The sequence below is a fragment of the Onychostruthus taczanowskii genome, unplaced genomic scaffold (genome assembly GCF_017590055.1).
Source record: "Onychostruthus taczanowskii isolate IOZ18803 unplaced genomic scaffold, ASM1759005v1 scaffold48, whole genome shotgun sequence".
Lineage (NCBI taxonomy): Eukaryota > Metazoa > Chordata > Aves > Passeriformes > Passeridae > Onychostruthus > Onychostruthus taczanowskii.
Genome location: NW_024502347.1, coordinates 5,202,746 through 5,226,022, shown reverse-complemented (window position 1 = coordinate 5,226,022; position 23,277 = coordinate 5,202,746). Strand labels below are relative to the sequence as shown.

The 23,277-nt window shown below is 34.5% G+C and overlaps 1 protein-coding gene across 1 annotated transcript in view; it reads right to left on the bottom strand.

Annotated features, from left to right (window-relative positions):
• ASCC3 (activating signal cointegrator 1 complex subunit 3) overlaps positions 1–23,277 on the bottom strand; it is a 252,629-nt gene that overhangs the window by 144,241 nt on the left and 85,111 nt on the right. Inside the window, exons 11-13 of the mRNA XM_041414871.1 lie at positions 15,057–15,221; positions 3,605–3,781; positions 395–466 (exon numbers count right to left, since the gene is read on the bottom strand). Coding sequence (XP_041270805.1) covers positions 395–466; positions 3,605–3,781; positions 15,057–15,221 — 414 coding nt within the window. The remainder of the gene's footprint in view (positions 1–394; positions 467–3,604; positions 3,782–15,056; positions 15,222–23,277) is intronic.

Sequence of the window (23,277 nt, the reverse complement as noted above, 5' to 3'; positions counted from 1 at the left end):
TCTAACACAAAAGACTAGATTTTGAAAGATATAGAAAAGTCTAAGAAGAATTATTAAATGCTTAATTTTTGATTTTTTTAATCTCTAAGTGTACCTGTTGTAAGGTGTCTAAAGTACTGACCTAATTTGCCTTGTAATTAAAAAAAAAAGTGACATAAATACACATTAATTACTTTACAAATATATCAAGTACTGTGAATTTTGACCTCTGTTAGAAGCTAACACTATTTAGTCAGTTTACATTTTCTTTCTTGCTGTTTCTATGAAGTGTTTCTAGGGTTAGAGGCTATCTCTGAAGTGACATATTATAAAAGAATAATTCTCAATACATCACTGTGATGATTTAACTTTTTTATGTATGTTGTGAATGGAAAGTAAGCTAAAAAATAAATACCTGGTGTCCAGCCATTATTTGCTTCAGCACACTTTCATAACATACTTCATCCATATGATTCAGCTGCTGCACCTGAAAAAGCAACATCACATCCATATTAAAATAATTTCTATATTTATGGATTATCTGCTATGTATCAAGCCATTTAAAATGATCCTTGAAAGATAAATTTGATTATGCAATTAAATTTACAGTACATCAATTCCCATTCCAACAATAGCATTTTGCATTTAAACTCAGAAATAAAACATGAAAATACATAGATAAAGTATGAGTAAGGGCAGTTAATACAAAATTTATTATGTGACTTTGCTGGTGTTTTTTAATGACCAAAGAGAAGTAACCCAGTTCTTTAATTTATCTGTTTCATATTAAGCAATCTTATTTCTACAAGATATTGAGGAAATATCAATTTAATATATCTTATCTAGAATGAAGGGTTTCTATTTAGTATATAAAAATGGTTTTTACATCGCATACATATGTACTTTTTATCTCTAGGAAATTATTGATAGCTTTTTTGCCATAGACAACTGAGATTTCTTCATAGTTGGGTCATGCACAGAGAACATTGTGAGTACCATGTAAAGAGTTTCCAATGATAGATAAATAAAATATTTAATAAAGATTCCAGCAGAAATCAACAGTATTCTTTAACCTACTCTAAAGATTTTTTTAAATTTCTTTAATGCATTACAATATAAATAGCATATATCTATTGAATCCACCTCAGTATTAACATTGTGATAAATCAAAATAAACAAATAAAGTCAAATATCATAGCAATAATTCCATTCTTCATTTGTGCATCCTGTCTTATAACCAAATTGTTTTGGCACAAAGAAATGTTCTACAAAAGCAAAGCAGGTACATATTTCAAAATGGAAATTTAATACTTGGACTTAATACTAGAATAGATGAAAATTGAAAAACAAAGCTTTAAAACAGCTCTATAGGTAAGAGAATATTTGTATTGCAAACTGTACAAATATAGTAATAAAAAGACGAGAAAATATGGGCACATGTGCTAAAGACAAGTATTCAGTCTAATAATTCTTAAATTGAGAAGTTAGCATTTTACCAAATATGTTTTTTCAAATAATAGCAAATGAAAATTATTAAGGAGAAACTTACAGGAGCACTGCATAAAGATACATGAACATATATACATATGTACACATACCATAAAGTTAACTTTACATATTCTTTGTGTTTATACCTAAAGACAAAAACGTAAACATGCCTAAAGAAAGAAGACTGATATTAAAGAAAAACATCTGCCATTAACAGACCTTGACTAAAGAAGTCAAAGTCTTAGTGCCATATGCTCCAAGAATTTCAACATACAGAGTATTGAGAGCTTTTCTGGAAAACTTCTATGCATAATAAATACATCATGCTGTCCTTGCCTTTGAAAGCTTGCCTGCAGGTTGCACGTGGCTCTGTAAATTGCTAATCAGCTCCAAATTTTGGGGGAGTTGTTTTTGGATGCAGGATTTCAGCAAACTGTGGCAAAGCATTTACCTAAAGCAACTAACAGTCTTCTGTCTCCTTGAAACTCATTAGTATGCTCCAGACATAGCACTGACTGCACTTGCTGATGGTCTGCAATAGCAGCTTTTGATCCTGGACTTTCTTACCTTGCTTTTCTCCTCTCATGAAGACCACAAGGATGTTGATATTGGCAATAATTAGGCAGCTTTAGTATTAGTATTATCCTCAATACAATCCTTTTTCAAAGAGGCTTAATACTTCCACGTTTTGCTTGCTGTAAAGTGTACTATCTTCATTGTAAAATATATTTTGCTCTGTGAGATTGTAATGACAGTCTTCCAAAAAATAAAAGATCTCCTGGCTGTGGTATTATCAAAACAGTCTGCCAAGTATTCACATTTCAGAATAACTATTACCTCCTAATATTTCCTTATCTCCTTATGCTTCTTTGGAAAATTACTGGTTTTTAATAATTTCAAATTTTACAAGATTTATTTATATCTTTGATTTTTTGAAGCCTAAATACATTCTAAAGTGAGTATGAAGAAAGGAAGTATTTTCTTACTATATAGTGAAAATAAATTAATATTAGAATCAAGTAGCAGTGAAAGATGAATTGAAAGTAACAGCAAGGAAGAGTGAAGGTATTAAAAGCAATTAATGAAGACTAAAATATGCAAATCATGGTAAGCACCATATGGTAAACTAGTCTTATGCATATAGATTTGAAACATACCCCCACAGTTGTGAAATAAGTTCCTCTCCTGCACTGCAGATGGAATGACTACTTAAATAATCTAGTAAGAAAGGCAATATCCATTTTAACAAAAACTAAATAAAATGCTATGATTGATTAAGCCACAAAATTAATTTTTGATTGAAAATGTCTTGATTTCTATTAATTTAAATCACATGTGAACAATGTTTTTTGAAAAGTTTAAGTATATAAACCTTAATTATAAGATAATGAGATGTACGGGAAATCTATGTAAAGTGTTTGTATAAAGTCCTGTATTTAAAGAATTATAATTTACATGTCAAGTGTCACTCCACTAATGATTTTTAATAAGAATATTATACCTGACTATTGTCTTAATGCTTCCCAAAATGAGCAACAGCACAAAGAGTAAAGAAGCTTATTTAGGGATTACTTTAAATACAGTTTCTATCAAATATGTACATATGATAATTAGTGGCTTAGCATGCTACGGTTTTCATCAGTAACTTTAGTACTAATGCATGTTGTTTATATATATATATAAAAATATATATTTCCTCTTATTATTATATTATATAATATATATACAGATTTTAAAAAAGAGTATTTTTCTTATAGCATGCCTCATGCATCCTTATAGCCAAAAAAGATGCACCACATGGAAATTGGAATGTAAGAGGCAGAATAATCAGCTGCTAACGTGACTCTGCAGTTGAAGGTGATGATTTCTTTTTCAAGAAAAACTGAGCAGTGAAGAAAAGGCAATGCAAAGTTAAATAACTTTGTATCCAACTGCAACAAGGCATGCTTACAAGTATGGTAAACTGAAGAAAGAAGATTCTTAAAGCACCTCTCAATTACGTATATCATTATACAAAAGAAAATATGCTTCAAAAAACACCTGTAGCATAATAAACAAGTACCCCATACATGCATGAAGCGTGATCAAAAAGAGTCCACAAACAGCAACCCTTTCTTTGGCACTCACAATTCCTTACCTTATTGGTTGTCTTGATCCCTATAAAGGTTTGTCCCAGAGGTACAGGTCGGAAACGCCCATCAAAGTAGAATAATCCAATGTAGGGATTGACGTGCAAAAATGTAGCAACATCAAGATAATTGGGTAATGTAGCTGAAAGGCCCAAAATCCTAATCATGCTTTGTGTAGATTCAACCTATTAAAAAATCAGAAAAACTGTAAATTTTCCAAGTGTTGTAAGCCAAGGAATCAAGCCCAGAGTTTTAAAACATCCTTTATAAAACATTAATGTGAAAGAAACAGTTAACACTTTCTACAAAAGGTGAACAATACATGTGAGCTGGTGATTATCCTGTATTGAAGAAACCAGTGCTTTCTGCAATTCCATCAAATCTTGCTTATTCATCTTTCTATTTTATTGTACTTTTGCCCTCCAAAAGTACTGACTTACTGACATAGAGGAACAATAGCAGAAAACTGGCTTTGTTAAGAAGGAATAGTCCAATTTATAGGCAAAACTGTGACACATGATTTGGTGTCTTTTCTTCCTTACTCCACATCAGACCACTATTCTGGAAGAAAAAGGAATGAAATTTGTGCCACTCCTCCGTCTTAGGTTTTTGCTTCCACTACTCTCTTAGACAATGTATTCTGGTTCTCTGGAACTGGCATTTTATTCTAATTTCTTCTTTATTAAAATGTTTAATTCCTCAAATGTTTGGTTTACATGCCTTCCCATTTAATAAGGGACAGAAATGGTGCTTTACAACTAATTGCTCTGTTCCATACAAAAGCCTCCATATTATATGTATTTTCAGGTAATTTTCAAAAGAATGAAAGCACACAGAAGACCTGAATGGACAAAGTACACAAGAATTTTCCCATTTCCTTCTGGAACATTAGGAGCTGCGTAGGCTGGCTCACAACTAGCATAATTATTTAAAACCAGAGTTCACAGTAATTTTATTATAAAGGCTTTTTAGACACTGTAACTGAAGCCACATATAATGGTCTCAACTAGTCTCAAATGGGTGAATATCTCAAGATGAGTAAGGCTGGTAAATTCCACCTGGCTAAATCCTGTTCAAAAAATATGAGGCTTTACTTAGATTTTGATTTACTCACCTGTTTTGAGTTAAAAGTGAAAGGAAATGCTCGTTAAATTAAAGCAATTAAAACAGTTAAATTACAAGTCTTCAAAATAGATGATTAAAAAGTAAATGGAGAGCATTCACATGGAAGACAAAATAATACCACACCATAACGCAGACCTGAAGAATAGGAAGCACACCAAAATATTAAACTAAATCTCAAAAGGAACCATGGACCCAAACACCACAGACGACAAGCAGACAAAGTAAACCACTACATTGCCGGGTAACAGATGTTCTGTGGCAAAATTCTGGACACTAAAACTGTGGCTGCAAACAACTAAATGACACAGAAAATCTGCAGACCAAGTCTACATTTGCAAAAGGAAAGCTCCATGTACAATAAAATATGATATGATATGATATGATATGATATGATATGATATGATATGATATGCAAACTGGGACAAGTGAGATTTCATTTTCTGAAGTCTTCCATCTACAGGGAACAAAAGCAGTGTTCAAGAGCACAAGGAAGCTTTCTCACTTGTTACACAACTTTTTTCGGCTGGATTATGCGATGACCTAAGGGCAACAGTCATCATCAAGCACACAGTTTTGAGGTGTTGGAGGTTTGGGGTTTTTTTGAGGTGGGCGAGGTGTGCCAGGTGGGTTGTTTCCTCCTTTGTCTGTTTGGGTTTTCCTGGTTTTGGCATGGTCCCATGGAGTACCACATCCTTCTCCACTGGCCTTACTGTCTGCAGGGCTGTTCCTCGTGTTTTTGCCATCCCATCTGCTGCACAGTGTTTTTACCCTTTCTTAGCCATGCTTTAGCAGAGGTGCCACCACCTCTGGCTGGTTGGAGCCCGCTGGAAGTGGCCACATTGTGTAGCTCGTTGAGCCACAGCCATCCCTCCCCACAGCCACCCCTCAGCCCCCTCAGCCACCCTGCAGCTCCCTCAGCCAGCACCTGGGCACCCGTGGTGCAAGCGTCTTCATTTACTCAGTGCTTATGCACTATTTTAAAGCTTGAATCTGTAAGCACAATTACCACTTGCTGATATATGTACCTTGTAGATTGTTCACAATTGCCTAATAAGTACAGCAATCTTAAATTGTAACTGAGCTCCCATCTGGAAAACATTACTTGATTTTGCTAAATTCAATAACAATATTTTTTTTCAAATCTCCTAAGAGCCTGAAAGCACTAGTTTGAAAGTATGCTTGATTCCATCTGAAGGCAAGAAAGCATTTCAAGTATTTAAACAATTAACAAGAACACTGCTTAATAACCATGGACATATGTATTTTTACGGCAATTAAATGTAAGATGTTTTTTCAAAGATTTATTTTAAAATAAAAACAGTGCCTAGAGAACAGTTACAATTTACTGAGACTTGCCACTTTCAAAACCTTAGTAAAACAAAGAAGCCACTTAATGTTGCTGACCTGGCAGTTGACCCTGCAGCTAAGGATCTTATTGAAAACCCCAAATTAACACTCCACATGACAACTGAAGCTGACAGTTAACACAAGTAAGTAATTAAGATTACTAATATATTTCAAACACATTTTTTAAACCCCTTCCACCAGACCAGGTTGTTCAGGGCCCCAGCACTTCAAGAGATAGGACATCCACATCTCTGGGCAACTTATTCCAGTGCCTCACCACCTTCACAGTGAAGAAAAACTTCCTAATATCCAAACAAAACCTACTCTCAGTTAAAGCCATTCCCCCCTGTCTTATCACTACATGCCCTTGTAAAAAGTCCTGCTTCAGCTTTCTTTTAAGTGCCCTTTAGGTACTCAAAGGTAGTAAGATGACCCAGGTCCTTTATTTCTCTAGGATGAACGCTCCCAGTTCTCACAGCCTTTCCCCAAGGGGAAGGTACTCCATCCCTCTAATCACCTTAATAAGACTCGAAATCATTCCATCAATTTCCTTAAGTTCTTTTGAGGCCATGAAAACAAAAAAAAACCTTTATTTTTTTACTATCTACTTTTGTATTTGCTCACCAAAAATATATATAATTTATATACATATATAAAATAATCAAGATGCAAAAAGAGGGACACTTACACTAAAATAAAAAATGTATCATAACAATCCTTCAAATTATTTTATGTCCAAGTCAAATTCAAGCCTATGTGTTTAGTTTATGCACATCATCACATGCTGGTAGAAAACAAGGGGCTTTTATTCTTTTAATTATACATGGCAATATAAAAACAGCAGTGACTAAAACTGTGCTAAACTTAAAAAATAAAGAAGACTACCTGAATATGCAACCATAACATGATTTATTTTTTGCATTTTCTCTGTGATTATAATTCAGTTTCAACTCTCTATCTATTATTCATCTATCCAAGCACTACAGAAACTTGATTTTCCATAATGGTTTTTGGAATTCTAACACATTTTTATAACAGAGTTCTCTGCATACATTTTTCGACTACTTTTCTAACTTCCCGTTGAAAAGCAAGCACTAACATCTTTTACTCTCAGGTGCTTCTAAAGAACAATAAGCCTTGAAAATGTACAGATGCCTTTTATAAATACATATAATTCAAAAATTAGTATTTTTTTCAACCACTGGATCACTTATTATTTAATCCTAGAATTCCCAGCTAGAGATTATACCTTCATATACATTAAACCATGAACCCACAGCCTTTTCCTGAAATGGCAGTAGAAATTACTGGTAACACAATCAGGATGACAGAGTTTTCTGTTTACATTGCGTATTGGTGGCTGGTGGTAGGCAGCTAAGTGCCTTTTCTTTACTACTGAAACTCAACCTCCAACATTTCATTCTTTATATGTGTTTAATCATGCCAGTAAAATAATAAGCACCATTTGAAACTTAGGAGGCTTTCCTTGCAAACCTGAACTGACACAGTATTTGCACATCAGGTTCTTTAAAAGCCTTACTATGCCTTACTGGTTTGATGTTACACTGGAAGTGAGAAATGAAATTGCCATTGCTATATTTAATTGACATCTTTAACTAGTATATCTAATTCAGAAACATTCTTGATGGCATTTGGAGAATTGACAGCATTCACAGAACACAATTACCACACCATGAAATTCCATGTATGCAGAAAAAATAATCAGAAGATAGCTATCCCAGTATCGATTTCCATGCAAGCATCATCTGTGTTTATGCTGTAAATGATAAAGGATCAGGTATGGGAAGTGCCTCTCTGGACTGTAAATTGATCACAGCAGGATCATTTTCTTCTAATAGGTTTTCAGATTTGCATATCGTTACATTACAGCCGCCACTTGAGAGCATACAGAGTGTGCACAGAGATACTCTTTTATCTGACTTCTAAAGTTCTTCCTGAACTTTGTGATCTTGGCAGCCTTCCCATTTCCATGTATTAAAATATCACATTCACAGAACGAATTACAATCAAGCTGGAAATCCTATCTCTGATTGTTCAACTTGAGCACAGAATTAAGTGAAGCAGACAAGTTTACACATTTTAATCTTTGAAGAATTGTCTGCTGGTTAGAAATTAATCTGATAATCAGATGACCCAGGATCAGTTCAACACACCCTCTGCAGTCAGTCTTTATGCCCTTCAGAGGTACACTAAAGACAAGACACTCAGAAAATTAGACACAAGCATTTCTTAGCTTTTAGTGCAGATGTGCAAGAAGATGAACCTTACATTAGGTTCCTGGACGCCCTGTTCAGTGGTAGCAAGAATGAAGTACTACATTAGTTATTACTTGGATACTACCCTACCCACAGAATGGCTGTGTCTCAATCTCTCACAGGATCTGTGCTGTTGATCCAAAAAAAGGAGAAAAAGAAATGGAGAAATAACTGAGTAGGGCTTAGAACGTTAAAAAAATAATTAAATGTTTCAAAATTACTAAGCAGGAAGTTTGTTAGAATGTTTCATCAGTGTTTATTTGTTTATTGTTTACTAGTAATGAAAGAGTTAAATTGTCAATAAGTCCACATAGGTGCAGTTGTCTAGTTTTAAGAACAGAAATGGAAAAAACCAGTGAAATTGAAAAACCTAAGTACATAGTAAAAATGCAATTACTAATACAGTTTTGAAGATTCTACATAGGACGTTATCTACAACTCACTCTGCACAGAATGCATTTGTTACTAGGCAACCATCTAGTTAAGTAATTTTATTAGTTTTACTCTGCATCCAATGAACCCTGAAAATACTGTGATCTCAGCCCTCCATTTAGAATATATTTTAAAATCTAGATGCACTGAAAAAATGTAACCACACAGAAAGCACCATTAGAAGCCATATTAGTCTCCCTCAGCTAAATATCAGGTATGCATTACTTTGTCTTAAGAAATGACATTTTGCATATGTCGACTAAGAGATTTCTATACCTGGCACAATGTCAGTTTTTCCTAACTGACAGAATGCCTTTTCATGTTCTGCCTACTGTTTTGTTCCTAAACTAAGAAACAAAAAATATCTCTGAACCTTTTTATAAATTAGTTTCACTGCTTTACCATAATATCTAAGACCCCAAAATGTATGACAATCACTATTACATTTTAAACTCCATAGGTGTATCACTAAATTGGAAAAACAGTAACCTATCAGTAATAAAAAATGAGATGCAGAATGACTTCCTGACATCCCTTCCACGCACAGTAAGAGAAAAGATTCTGAAGATTAATCAAAATGTCTGATACATAACATTTTCCAAACAATGGAGATTAGGTTTTGTTTTAAAAAAGTAGTTTTTAAAAAGTAATTTTTTACACAACAAAAGATAACAAAATAGACTCACGTAAGACTCATTAGACATATGGCTGCACGACATACTGCCTAAAAATAACATCACAGAGTAGCAAGAAAATATGTATTAAATTTATCACAAGCTGATGAACTGACGGATTTTAAAAGAACTTATAATTGAAAAATAGCCATTAAAAAGGGATTCCTCTAATTGCTTTTTAAGCCCAACTCTATTCAATAATTTTATTGATGATATGCAGTACAAAACTACTGGTGACAAGAAAGGCAGGTGATTGGTAGAATTAATATAACTGATGTGTATGTCAGCCAAACAGATAAATCTAGGCTGATAGCTCCATTCAAACTAAATTTCTTTTCAGTTAGCTCATAACAGGCCATAGCTGCAAAATGAGACACTATTCTCAGGAATCATTCTTATATCAATGAGCTAATCCTGCAGCAACTATCAAGAGGTTTGTTTGAGGATTTAACAAACAAGTAATGCAAGCTCTAAAAAAGATGTGTGAACAAAATAAGTACATACAGTTCTTAAAGGTATAAAAGGGATAGAACTACATAATTGAAGGGAATCTCTCTACCTCTGTATCTGCCAGAATCAAACTAACACAAAAGTTCTATCTATATCCAGCTCTGCTGACATGTTTTACAAATACAATCGTGAATATAGGCAAGCCCAGTGAAAAAAAGCCCCACAACACTATAGTTTGAAATGGAAAAATTATTGCAGGAGGCTTCAGTAACCTTGTTTGTTTTATCCTTTAATAAAAGATGCTGAGTAACTTGATTAGCTTATATATAGAATATCAAAGAGACAAAAGACTAATAGAAGTCATTTAAGATGAGAACTGAAGAACCAAATGAAATACCACTGTCATTCCAGTCCCAAAAGACCCTTATAAGAACTACAGTCGGCCACCATTTGATAGAAGATAGACAGATCTAACCCAGTTTTATGTCATTAGCTGGCAGTCTTGACTTTTCTTCCTTTAAACGGATCAAATTATCAAAATCAAGAATGGGATTCCAAGCACATAAAAATTCCTAATTTGGTAACAATTAGACATTTGGCTTCGGGTGAGAAACACCTGAACTTGTTTGCCAATGATCTCTAGTAAGAGGTAAAAGAGTGAACGAAGGGACAGAAAAAAAATAGGTAGAGGAGATAATAAGGCACTACAGATATTGAAAATGCTAAGAAAGACCAAAGAAAACTACATTACAGCTGAAAGGAAAAGCTCCTTAAATAACGGAGCATGAGGAAAGAAAGCTCAGAAATGAAACATGAGAATTTCCAGGGGAAGAAGAACTCCAACATTTTGTGGCCACTGCAGTCAAAGCTGCCTTTGATCTTCACTTCCCCAGCAAGCCCCTCCTTTCTTGATGGGTAAAAGGTGCGGCATAGCACCTCTGATTTTGCCTGGAGGAGGCCTTTCTCATCAATGTATTCCAGGAATCTCCTGTATTCCTTGTACTCCTGTGTTAGCCCATCTATAGTAACTTTGTTATCTAATACAAAAACATAAAGCATGAAACTTTAACTCGAAGAATGAGATGGTGCTGAGAACGATATTTGTCCAAGATTATGTCCAAGATGGCAGCTTTGGTATCCCAAAATCTGAGAAAGCTTTTAATATGGATTTTCTTTTATTTAATTTATTATTCACATATTGAGAATAGGTATCAAAGCTTGTGTATAACTCAAATGTAGCATTCAGTATGCTTTTTTTGTGAAAAAATACCCATAAGCAGCAAGGAAGTAATCAAAATCTCTGAATAATTATAACAAAATACCTCAGTGGCCTGTAAAAATGGTAAATTTTTTTCTTTCAAGCTAATAACCTTAGTATGTTACAGTAGTGTGGAAAGTTTGATTAAAAAGTTTAAGCATTTCAGTTTTACATCTGCATTTTGCTCTGGACTAAAACTTTAAACATCAAAGCTATAAATTGGATTCAAATAAGTTGTTTGATGTTATACCTACAGTATATAACAGAGCTCAGAGCAATTTTCCCACCAAAATGTTTAGCAAAGTCAATTTAAATCACTTGCAAAAACATTCTCTAAAATTTTAAAAGTGCAAACATGCACAAATATGCCCTTCATTCTGCTATGAGTAAAACTGTCAGCAATTCCAATATATATGCTCCTTCCAGGTTTAAATAAAACCTAATTCTAAAAAATGCCATAAGTTAAAACGAGCGTGTTAAAGTCTTACAGTAAGTGGTGTGACTCAGTGTTCATCTGGGGGAAACTACATCAATCATTCAAGTATTTTGAGGTACAAATTAGGACAGACCTGCTAATGCATCAGGATATTCCTGCTGTAAGAATGCATTTGGATAGCTGTACTTTTACCTCATATCAATACGGATCTCAAAACATTCTTTTCTGGCACAGCTGTAGGCCCAAATATTAGTTGAATACTAATTCCTAAAAAGAATTTTTTCATCTAATCAAAATACCTCCATACCTCTCATACCTCCAACGAAACAAGAGAGATGCTTTTTCTCTAAGACAGGATAACAAACCCTGCAGAAGGTAAAAGGCACTACACTATACATCCTGCCCCACACTGTCTTCTGAGACAGAACTCAGACACAAGCTAGGGAAGCATTATCCAGATGGAACTACAGGTACATGCATTATTAGAGTTGTTATTAGTGATTTATGGAAAAGGCTGAAGTAGTATTGAAAGGAATTTATTACGGTTCTGTTCTAGAAGTGATACAAGAAATAACTGCTCCAGGTCAGATCAAAAATTATACTGTTTGAATGCACTGTCTCCGGCAGGAGCCAGAAGTGACAGTACAGAAAGTGGGAAAATGTCAGTGATATTTACCAGAATAGATCTCAGTTACTACAGCCTCCAGTTCTGATCTAGTGACTACTACTCTGCAATGGATTTTCCTTTGAATTACTTGTCCCTCTACTACAAATTGAGAAAAAATAGTCAATATTTTGGATGTCTGAAAGCAGTATACAAATCAGGTAATTGAGTTCAGCAATTACTACAGTGCTGTAATTGACACAAGGATATTTCAGATTAATATTGTCCTTAGGGTATTTTTTGTTTTTCAAGAAGTGAACAATTATTCTTACTTCTTGTGTGCATGAATACTGAACAAGTATGATATTTCTATAGATATCAACGAAAAGTAAGTTCTATAACTACTTTCAGAAAGGCTGGAGAGGAGATTGAAATCACTGAAGACAGAAGACAGACATTCTCCACGGATGGGCTGATTATCCTGGCTTTTTTTCATGCTCCAGGGACATTTATGAATTTCTATCAAAATACATAAAATTACGGAAATAAAATACGGAATTATGGGCAAGGAACAAAACCAAGGAAATGCAACAATATATTTATTTTCCTCACAAAGTAATATTAAAACATTAGATTTTTTTTTACACTTTGGGCATCTATAACAGCACTTTCACTAACTCCAGGGAAATTCTTCTGAAATCAGATACATTATGTTATCTTTCTTTAGTGACTGCATAAAAGTTCCAGTAACTTCACAGCTGTGGATGTATACTGCACACTTCATAGAACTATGCCTGCAAGCTCAGATGCTGAAGTATAACATTTCAGTGTAATTTTAAAAAGTAATCCTCTTATTATTTGTTTTCATATTAAAAACCAAAACAGTTGTACAAAACATCTCCTGCTTCTATGTCCCTGGGCTCTCTGGGAAGCTTGCAATTTGAAATATTTTTGCCAGCAATTGTTTTCTACAGCACAATTCTAAAAAATTCTACAAGTAATTTTGCTTTCTTTTTAACTGTGGGTTTTTTCAGTGTACCTTTATACTGTAATTTTTCCCTCTCCTAAACTACCTACCATACGTACCTACCTACCCATATGTAAAGATACATATGGGTCTCCATTACTGTCTTTCTTATCAAATTAGAATAAATAAGGTGGTGAGATGGTCAGTTTCAAGATTTGTGTATTGCTTTATTTCCCAACTGTTTCATTTAAGGAAGGGTTACAACTGGGTAGCTTCAGCTCCAGATGAATTAAATTCCAACTTGGTAGGTAAAACAAACCTTGAAATCCTAGGAGATTAGACCACCCTTTTTTAAAAGAGCTATTTTAAAAATGAGTGCTGAAGCAAGATACTGCTATATTACAATAAATGCACTAAAGATAGGATTCAGTACCCAAAACATAATTGCCTCAGATTTTATATTCCTTAAATTAACTTCACAGGCTTGACAGACACAAAAGGGAAGGATCTAAGGGAGATTTGTGTCCAAACAAAGCAGAAATGGAATGCCAAGCTGAGTTATATAGGACGGATAAAATGGCTCTCAACATCTATTTTGGACAGCTGAAGCCTATCTTACAAGTCTCACAAAATTTCACAGTAAGAAATTAATAAATCTTGCAATCTGACGTGAAGAAAATGCTAATGATAAATGATAAATGATTATCCCGGCTAAAACCTGAGATGGTTTACTACAAAGACACCTAAGGAAAAACAAGGTTATCAAAACCATTTAAGAAAGAAAATACAACATCAACAGCTCAAGTTTAGTGCCTTTGAGGTCCTCTAAACTTCGATTCTGCTCAAGAATTGTTGCTTATAATGTTTTTTATACAGGAACTTTACACTTGCTGTACCAGATTGGAGCAGACATTAATTTCATTCTGTTATTAGCAGAGTTGGAATCAGATGATTCAAAAAGCCTTAACAAGGTTAGTGTAGCCTTACCAAGAAAAAAAAAGCAGCTTGAAAGCTAAAATGCTTTAAACATTTAATATGATACAAATAGAGCCATAAAAACAATAGTTTCATTTTAATTTGTTACGGGTTACTTGTATGGATAGAGTTTTGCTCTTCAGAATAAAAAAAAAAAAATTGCACTCATTCCTCCCTCTTCCCATTATTTATTTTTCCTAAATCCTTCCTTTTTATTCATCCCCAAATTCCATGTCTTACTTTACTTGTAGAAGCACATCCCACCATTGAGACCAACCTTATTTATTGCCTAACTCTGAATTCTTCTTTTGTACAAGATTCAAGAAAAAAAGTCCCTTTTCTCCTTGTTTCCATTTTTAATCTTGGTATTTAGAAAATATCACTAAATCATGGGGAAAAACAAAAGGACGATTTATGCTAGACTAAAAATTATGTAGTATTTTTCTAGCAGTGCTGAAAGTTTTACCTAGATTTAAGACACTACTCTTAATTAAAACAAACAAGAAATTCTACTAGGAAAACTGCTAATTGAAAATAAGCATTCCTGGCAAGAAAATAACTTCAGTTTTTGTTGTGTTAAAACATCAGCCTCATTCTTATTTGCTTAAAAATGTTTAATTTTCTTGTTACTTGTACAGTAGAATAAATTAGGCAAATAAATTATAAGTAAAGAAACAGCACTGTAATAAACCATGCATCTTAGGAATCTGATAGATGATATAATACAGAAAGAAAAGTAGAAGAAAAAAAAAATCCACATTCTAAATACACAGCTTTAAAACAGAACAGCTGTAAAATAAATTGTAAACTGCCTAAGCATTTCTATTTACTTGTCTAAGCATATTACCCTTTACAGTGATATCTATCTATTCTTGACCAAAACAAAATTATTTTGAAAATTTTTTTTCACTCTTACCTGTCGTAAAGTACGTGCTACTATACTTTCAAGTACTGGTCCTCTGTCTTCATGCAGTAGATGAACTTCATCAAGAATCAAGAGTTTTACCAGCTGAGAGAGGGCTACATCTCCAACACTTTTCCTTGTCACTACATCCCATTTCTCTGGAGTAGTCACAAGCATCTAGTAGAGCAGGGGAAAAAAAAAAGAAATATTAAGCATAGACAAATTTATAAAAATATAGTAGTTTAATACACAGCAGAGTAAATGCAATATACAACTTGAAGTTATCTTAAGTTTTACCCACTTTATATATGATGCAGACAGTTTGCTGCGTCTACATGTGTTGGATGGCCATTAGTAGAATTCAGTATGCAAAACAATACGGAAATATCAACTAGTAACTTCCAGCTGTGCCCCATTTGTATACATTTTCCACATGAAAGCATTGAAACAGCTATCCAGAATGAACTACTTCCATAATATTTTAATGGTTGTGTTTCACTAAAATCATCTGTGATAAAATATTTTTAACCTTCTTCACAGCACAGTAAACAACTAAGACCCTCCCCTCATACCTAAGCTGACCTGATAGTTCCCACTTGCCTATGAAATGCTTTCTCCCCAAGGCACACTTTCAAGTTGTATCTTCTGATAGCTTAATCCTTGCACTGGTAAAACAGATTGAATAACTTCCTGCAGTCCTGGATAGGTAATTTCCATACACCATTGCTTCATGTAGATATGTCAGGCTATTTCTCCAGCCTGTCGATGTCCCTCTATATGACAGCACATCCTCTGGTGTATCAGCCTCTCCCCACTGTCTGCTCAGTCAGCCCACACATCAACAAGCTTCTCTGTGAGGATCTTATGGAAAACACTGTCAACAGCTTTACCAAAATCTAGGTAGACAACATATACAGCTTTTCCCGCATCTACCTGTCAGACATTTCTTGATAGAAATTTATCCATCTAGCCAAGCATGTCTTCCCCTTGGCGAAGTCAAGCACACTATTCATGACAGGATTTTCTTGTCTTTCATGTACCTGCAAACTCTTTTAAGATTAGCTGTTCCATCATTTTCCCATATGAGGCTGACTAGCCAGGCATTCCATGGGTCCTATTTCTTGCCCTTGTTGAAGACAGGAGCGACATTTGCCTTTCTCCAGTCTTTAGTCCCTTCTCCCAGTTACAATGGCTGATCAAAGATTATCAAGAGTGACACTGCAATGACAGGAGCCAGCTTCCTCAGCACTTGTGGATGTAAATCAATCAGACTATGGACATATGTGTCCCTTGTTCTCTTAAGACCAGATCTTCTTCCACCAAGGGTACACTTTACTTTCTCCCAGTTGCTGGAACCAGGATTCCTGAAGGCTGGCCTTGCTAGTAAAGACTGTGCAAAGGAGGCATTCATTACCTCAGCCTCTTCTGTGTCCTGTGCCATTCATTAGCCCCCTGTCACATTCAGCAAAGGGACAGCAAAGGATTGTCCTTAGTCTTCTTTTTGTTGCCTATCTTGTTTTCTTTGATATTCCTGAGCAGATTCAATTCTGTCTGGACTTCAGCTTTCCTAACTTCAATCCTGGATGGTCAGACAATGTCCCTGTGTTCTTCCCAGACTGCATGTCCTTGCTCCCACACTCTGTATGCATGCTTCATTTTTATGTATGACCTGGAGCAACTTGCTCATTCCTACAGGCCAAGCTTCTATCACTCATTTTTGCCCAAGTTCCTATTCATTGGGATGGGCCCCTCTTGAACTTAGAAGAATATCAACCAGCTTTCTTGGTTTCTTGAACTCTCTCTTCCCTCCAGGACCTTATCACATGAGACTCTTCCAAGCAGATCTCTGAAGTGGCTGAACTCTGCTTGACTGAAGCCCAGGGTTGTGAGCTTCCTTTCTGATTGTTTCCTCCTCTTCCTCCTCCTCAGGATGCTAAACTCCAACGTCTCATTATTGGTCAAGTCTGTCTTCAATTCTACAAGAACCTCAATACAAGAACCTCAAACAAGTTCCTCCTTCTTTATGAGGTACAGCAAAGCACCTCTCCTCCAAGTCCTATCCACACAGGAAGAAGTTCTCATCAGCACACTCCAGGACCCTCCTGGATTGCTTGTGCTGATGTTTCTTTGAAAATATGAAAAAAAAAATGTTTCTTACAAAACACATTTATGAATACTTTTTATTCTCTTGGTCTTCTCCACAAGATACTGATAGCATTTATTTATTCTCCACAGAAAAATATTTTTCCCTGCACTGTCACACAATATTGTTCCAGTCCAATTATTTTACCATCAGAATATATCAGTCTTTACTAATTACCAAGAGCTACTCCTGAAGACAGTTTGTGATATTACAGAAAAAAGATGTTAATTTCCTGCAACATTTAAAACTTTACACATGAAAGACTCACTGAGTCACTATTATGTCAGAGTGGTGGTATCTGGAGGGGTATTTTCATGGTTTGTTTTAATATTACTGGGTGCATTTTGTTAGCAAATAGAGATTTTTTCAAATGCTTGTACAAAATAGTAGGTGTAAAAATGTATGTCCATAATTTATGAACTGAAATGTAACACTACTACAGATGCAGCTGTTAGCACTTTAAAATGAGCCATATCAACCACAAAATATTAGCAGCTGTACTTCCACAGAACGTTAATTAGCAAACAGTGAGGAAATATATTTAGCAATGCATATTAAGGCTTTAAGGTGTGAAATACTACAAATGCAAGCTACTTAGCTAATTTGCTAAATCTAAATTGACAACATCCAGATCACAGCTTTTTTTTTAATGTCAGTCATGTTATCAGGATATATATTTAAAATTGTATCATTAATTCTTCTGTTTCTGAGTGATGACTAAATATCTGTTATAATGGTGTTTTACTTTGATCTTATTTTAAAATAGCAATGTATGCAAAGCAATGACCTGAATTAAAAGCTATACCAAATGAGACAGTACATCAAGTGAAAAGAGATCTCCAGACAATATTTTGCTAGAGAGTATTGCATTTATTTTTCAGACAGAAATTACAGTTGGAGAAAATCTCAAAAACCCCACCCAAACAGATCAGTTTTGTAGTTGCCAATTATAAACTGAATTCAAATATATAAAATGTTATTTAAAAATATCAGCTAAAAGAAATTGCTATCAGCAAAGACTAACAAAGATTATTTTTTTCAATTAAAATAATAAACCAGACAGCATTGTAAGTAATCTCATTATTAGTTTGAATGCAGTAGTAGCATTACTTTTTATAATTAATTTTCAGAGACAATATATTTTATCCTTTAAGTTTTAAAATCAAAACTCAGATTTAGGAATTGGATTCTGCTTTTTGTTTGGGGGCAAGAGAAGGACACAGAAACCAAATATTAAAAATATATTTTTACTATTTTTTTTTCTTTTACATGGACTTGAGTTCTCAGCACACTGAGAAGTGTGTTCATTTATATTGCTATTTCACCACTTCACCTCTTTCGGTATTGAAATAGCTAGAAAATAAAGTGCCACATTTGTTTAATGAACTGCAACTCATGCAAGATACTTCAATCTGGTTTTCGTATTAGGATATGGCTGAATAGAAATGGCTTAACTGTCAGTATTTTTACTGTCATGTTAAGGTTCTCTACGCACACACACTTCTCTTTTCCTAATGTATGTATGATTATGGTTTGTTCTTCCACAATGACTTTTTCTGTTAGGGAAACATGGGCTTTTCACAAAGTCTTCAGTCTTAAGTGAGCCACTCAATTTCACTATTACACCAAACAAGTTACCTGTTTAAAACAAATAATATAAATATTTAAACTCAAAATTATGTCATTTAGCTTTGGGGTTATTTAACATATCCCTAGATGGTTTTACATAATTTTCAGCAAAGAACTCAAACAAAAAAAAATTTAATTATTTCACTTTGAAAAATTATGTCAAAAGGGACAACACTAACTGATAACTTCAACACCAATTTACAAAATTTCAAGAGACAGTGAAATTGCATTTTTCTATAACTGCATCATTTGTTAATTATTTTTGTCAGGTTCTCTTCAGTCCCCTCTGAAGCCAGATTTCATGGCAAAAGGAAGTTACATTTTCACCACAGTTTCAGAAGATCAACATGTTGAAAATGCTGGGGTTTGTCATTGTTTGGGGGTTTTGTTAATCTGAAAAGGCTTATTGCCTTACTAAAATCAAATGATCTTCCATCAGTTTCTACGGGGCCAACATTCACTTCTAGCAGTTGGCACAGCCTTGAAGGTTTACATTTTCAATAGCTTACTCTCAATTATCTGAATTTCCTTGCTACTTTTAAGTTCTCCCAAATACATTTTGCCCGTGACTAGTATCTGTTTTCTGCTTGAATAATTAGGACACTCACTCTGAGCCTACAAAAACTATTGTATTTCCCTCAAATTTACACTCCCACAGGTCCAAACCACATATGTAAAGATTTCAGAACAAACTACATTAAAAAACTTAGTTATAACATGCCAAACCACAAAATTCACTGCTTTTAAGTTATTTAAGACCATTTTTGAGAACAGTTTTTAGCCACTTCAGCCTTCATCTGTCACTCATCTGACCTGTTGTCCCTTTCATATACAGAACAATAAATCAAAACTCAGATGCACACCCTATCTCGTCCCCAGTTTCCCGACTACTCTAATTGCCATAAAATAATCAGAAAAGACCTGGATCACTCTTCCTATGTGCCAGATAATTATCAAACCAGGTATAAAGTACTGGTTGACTCAGATCTCAGCGTAAACATCAACTAAGATGATAGGAAAAAGCCCCATGCCCTGTGCTTGAGGATGTTTATTTTAATATGTGGTTACACAGGTTTCTATAACATAAAAAGTAGAAAAGTACCTTGTAATGAGACTGGGTATTCTGAGTATCAGCACCATTACGAAAATAAGCCTGCATGCTGCCATACTGAAAACAGAGCTGCAGCAGTAGAGTGCCTTTACTGTGCACAAGATGGAAATACGGGTTCCTTTATTATATCAAAACAGTGAAAACATAGAATAGAATAGAATGGCACACACACACTTTCAAATATTTGACATGGAAGTTTGAATTCTATTATTATACATACTGAGCATTAGAATCTATCATACTTTCTATAAAGAAACTGTAGAAGAAACTTATGAACATATCCAGAGGCGTTTGCATCAGGAAAATATTGTGGATGCCAAATGATCACAATAACAAAGGTTCTATCTTATGGGAAGTTTCCAAAATTAAATTATCTTCCCAAAGCTGGATCAAAATCCAGAAATGTATCATAACCATATGTCATCTCACACCTGCAGCACAACAGAGATATTTTCATATTTAAGATACCTAAATAAAAGCACTACTTCCTCTTTGAAACCATCAGAATTCTGATAAATAAACAGCAAACATTGAATTTATTTAATATTTCTCTGTGAAGTTCACAATATTGCTTCTCAAAACATGGATTAAATCTGCAAGAAATACAAGTTTCTACTGTAATTTCATCCTTTATTTGCTTTATCCTTTTAACAGCCACTTCTTATTCATTTTGCATTAACATTTCTTTGTACCTTTCCCACTTTCTATTAAGTAACTCTCAATATAACAGTATCCTTAGGAAAGAAAAAAGAAAACTGAATCTTATTACACAAAAAGCCACTCTGATGCCTGCGGCTATGTGAGCATCTGTTCTCTAAAGGCTTCCTCCTGTGCTCCTCCAGCTCAGTGACCAATGATGCTGGAGTTACTCACTTTGTTATTAGCACAAAAAAGTCTCACTGAAGACATGACAGCCAAAACTAAGGGGAGGCAAAGAGACAGAAACAGCTGAGATATAACCTGGAATTAACTGAAATATTTATTACACACTGGAAAATGCATGTTAGGTATTTCAGAAATTTGCCTTTTAACAACATGAAAAAATGATTGGATACAACTGGAAAGAATTTTATCATTTGCAGATTAGAAGGAATTCTCTTGCTAAAATTAAATGTGATGAAATCAAGCATAATTCAAAGTAGTGGAATTCAGTACAGAATTCAGTAGGGGAATTTCAAACAGAACTGTTTTCTGAAGTGTCTCAGTGACGCTGGGGAAGAAACAATTTTAAGGCCCAATTCATTAGTATATACAGGTAAAGAAAAAATATAGCATATGTATGAAATACAAGCCCTGTGGATCTAATACCTTTGGAAGGCAGTGAACCAGCCCCTTTCTACGTTCACCTGCAGTTAATTTGTCTCCAGCACTGTGATTCACCATGAATGGAGAGCAATAAAGAATTCCGCTCTAGCCACTGCTGCTTTATTGTTACTATTCAAAGACACTTTCTCAAAGATCTACTTCTGTCGAGTTCTATTAGTAGAACTTGCTTGTCTTTATTGTTTTCACCTTGCTACCAGTCTTCTCTATGCTCCTGCTCCTTTACACACATCTACAACTTCCCCTTACCTCATCCTAGGGGAAGCTTTGCTCATTCACAGCCAGCACTCCTCATCTTCTGACAGCTTTTTGGCAAGGGGGCACGGGCAACCTACACAGTTTACTCAATTCATGCTGTAACTATTTATCTTGGTGGTTTGTTCTGGCAGAGAACTCACTGCAAGATCTTCTGCAAAAATGGAGACATGTAAAACTGCACACAACTACACACATCCACCCAGAGCAGACATTCACTGGAATGCAGCATATTTTGCAATTCTGTAGGCAGAGCTGTTATTCTGGGGCTTCATACAATTTAAAAATGTTTCCCTTCTAATAAGTGATACTTCGGAGTTTCTCACAATTTTTAATATTAGATCACTGATATCACACCCCATGAGGGACTCATTACCAGTTTGGCACTCTTTGAGGTAAAACTCCATCAAAACATGTTACAAGAGCAGCAACCTGCAAGTCATTTTCATAATGCTGGTTTTATTCCTCTTTTTATTGCACTCTTACTCTGTGATTTATTCAAGCATTTAAAAAACCTCACGTGAGCTGGAGCTCAGGCAGGGAGTTGAATAAACATAGAGAAAGTAAAGCAGAGGGCAGCAATTCAAAACAAGAATCTGAGGTAGGAAGTAATAAATAATGAATGCAAGTATTTTACTCTTCACAGATCAGAAACAACTATCTGATGATGTGTTTAACAAAGTTAAAACAGAATTATGTTTCCAGTAAAGCAGATTCCTTACAATACAAAGACATGCAGAAGAGCAGTATGCCTATTTAGTTGCACAGCGGATGTTCTAACAAATCTGAACATGTATTTGTGGTCTAAAGTAATAATACAAGACTATATATACACACATACAGGTATATATACATATAGGCATCTTAGAAACATTTAATAATAGGGCTACACTTACAAGAACTATTAACATAGACGACTGAGTTCATCATGCTAGGAAGACTTACAAAAGAGGTGCATTATATCGATGCATATTAGAAGCATTTAGTAAGTCACCAAAGCTAGCAGCAATTGTCAATCAACAACAGAAATCAACATGGGATTGTAACAGCTGTCACTCAGAACTTAAAATATCCAATGACTTTTTAACTGAAGCAACATAACTCTGTTCAGCATGTTTTATTTTATAATGAGTCCTAGGAATGCACAGTGGTTTCATTCCTTTACAGAACCCACCTATTCCACCTAATGAAAAGGCAACTGATTGACAGTGTACCAGCACATTGACTTAGCAGAGAAAGATACTTATGACACGTTCTGTTGAATTGATTTTTTTCAATATTACTTTATTTGTTGCATACTCAGTTTCATAATTATGACTAACAGATTTAAGTTTGTATGTGAAGATTTAAAATTTTATGCTTTCAGCACAATCCTGGATGTCCCAAAGATTACAAAATTCATTTAGAAGTTCCAGTACTACTTTTAGACCTCAATACAACAGACTCTGACACAGTAAAAATAAACTGGATAAGCCAGTATGACTAGTTATTTCCTTTTGTTAATGTGAAAGCCCTTACCTTAAGTTTTTTATAGTCTCACTAAAAGAATATGGAGTAGTTTTCATGTGGAGTAGTTACTTTAATCTGAGACAAAACTACAGAAAAAAATTTATATTACAATCACAGTAGTTGTACTGAGTAATAAGATATGAGCACCTGCTCTCTGTATTTTTTTTTCCCATGACAGAACAGTCTGTTTAAAGTCAGTACAAACCTTATTTTAAAAACTATAGTGAGGAAGAACACTTTGCATGATTTTGTGAAATTCATCT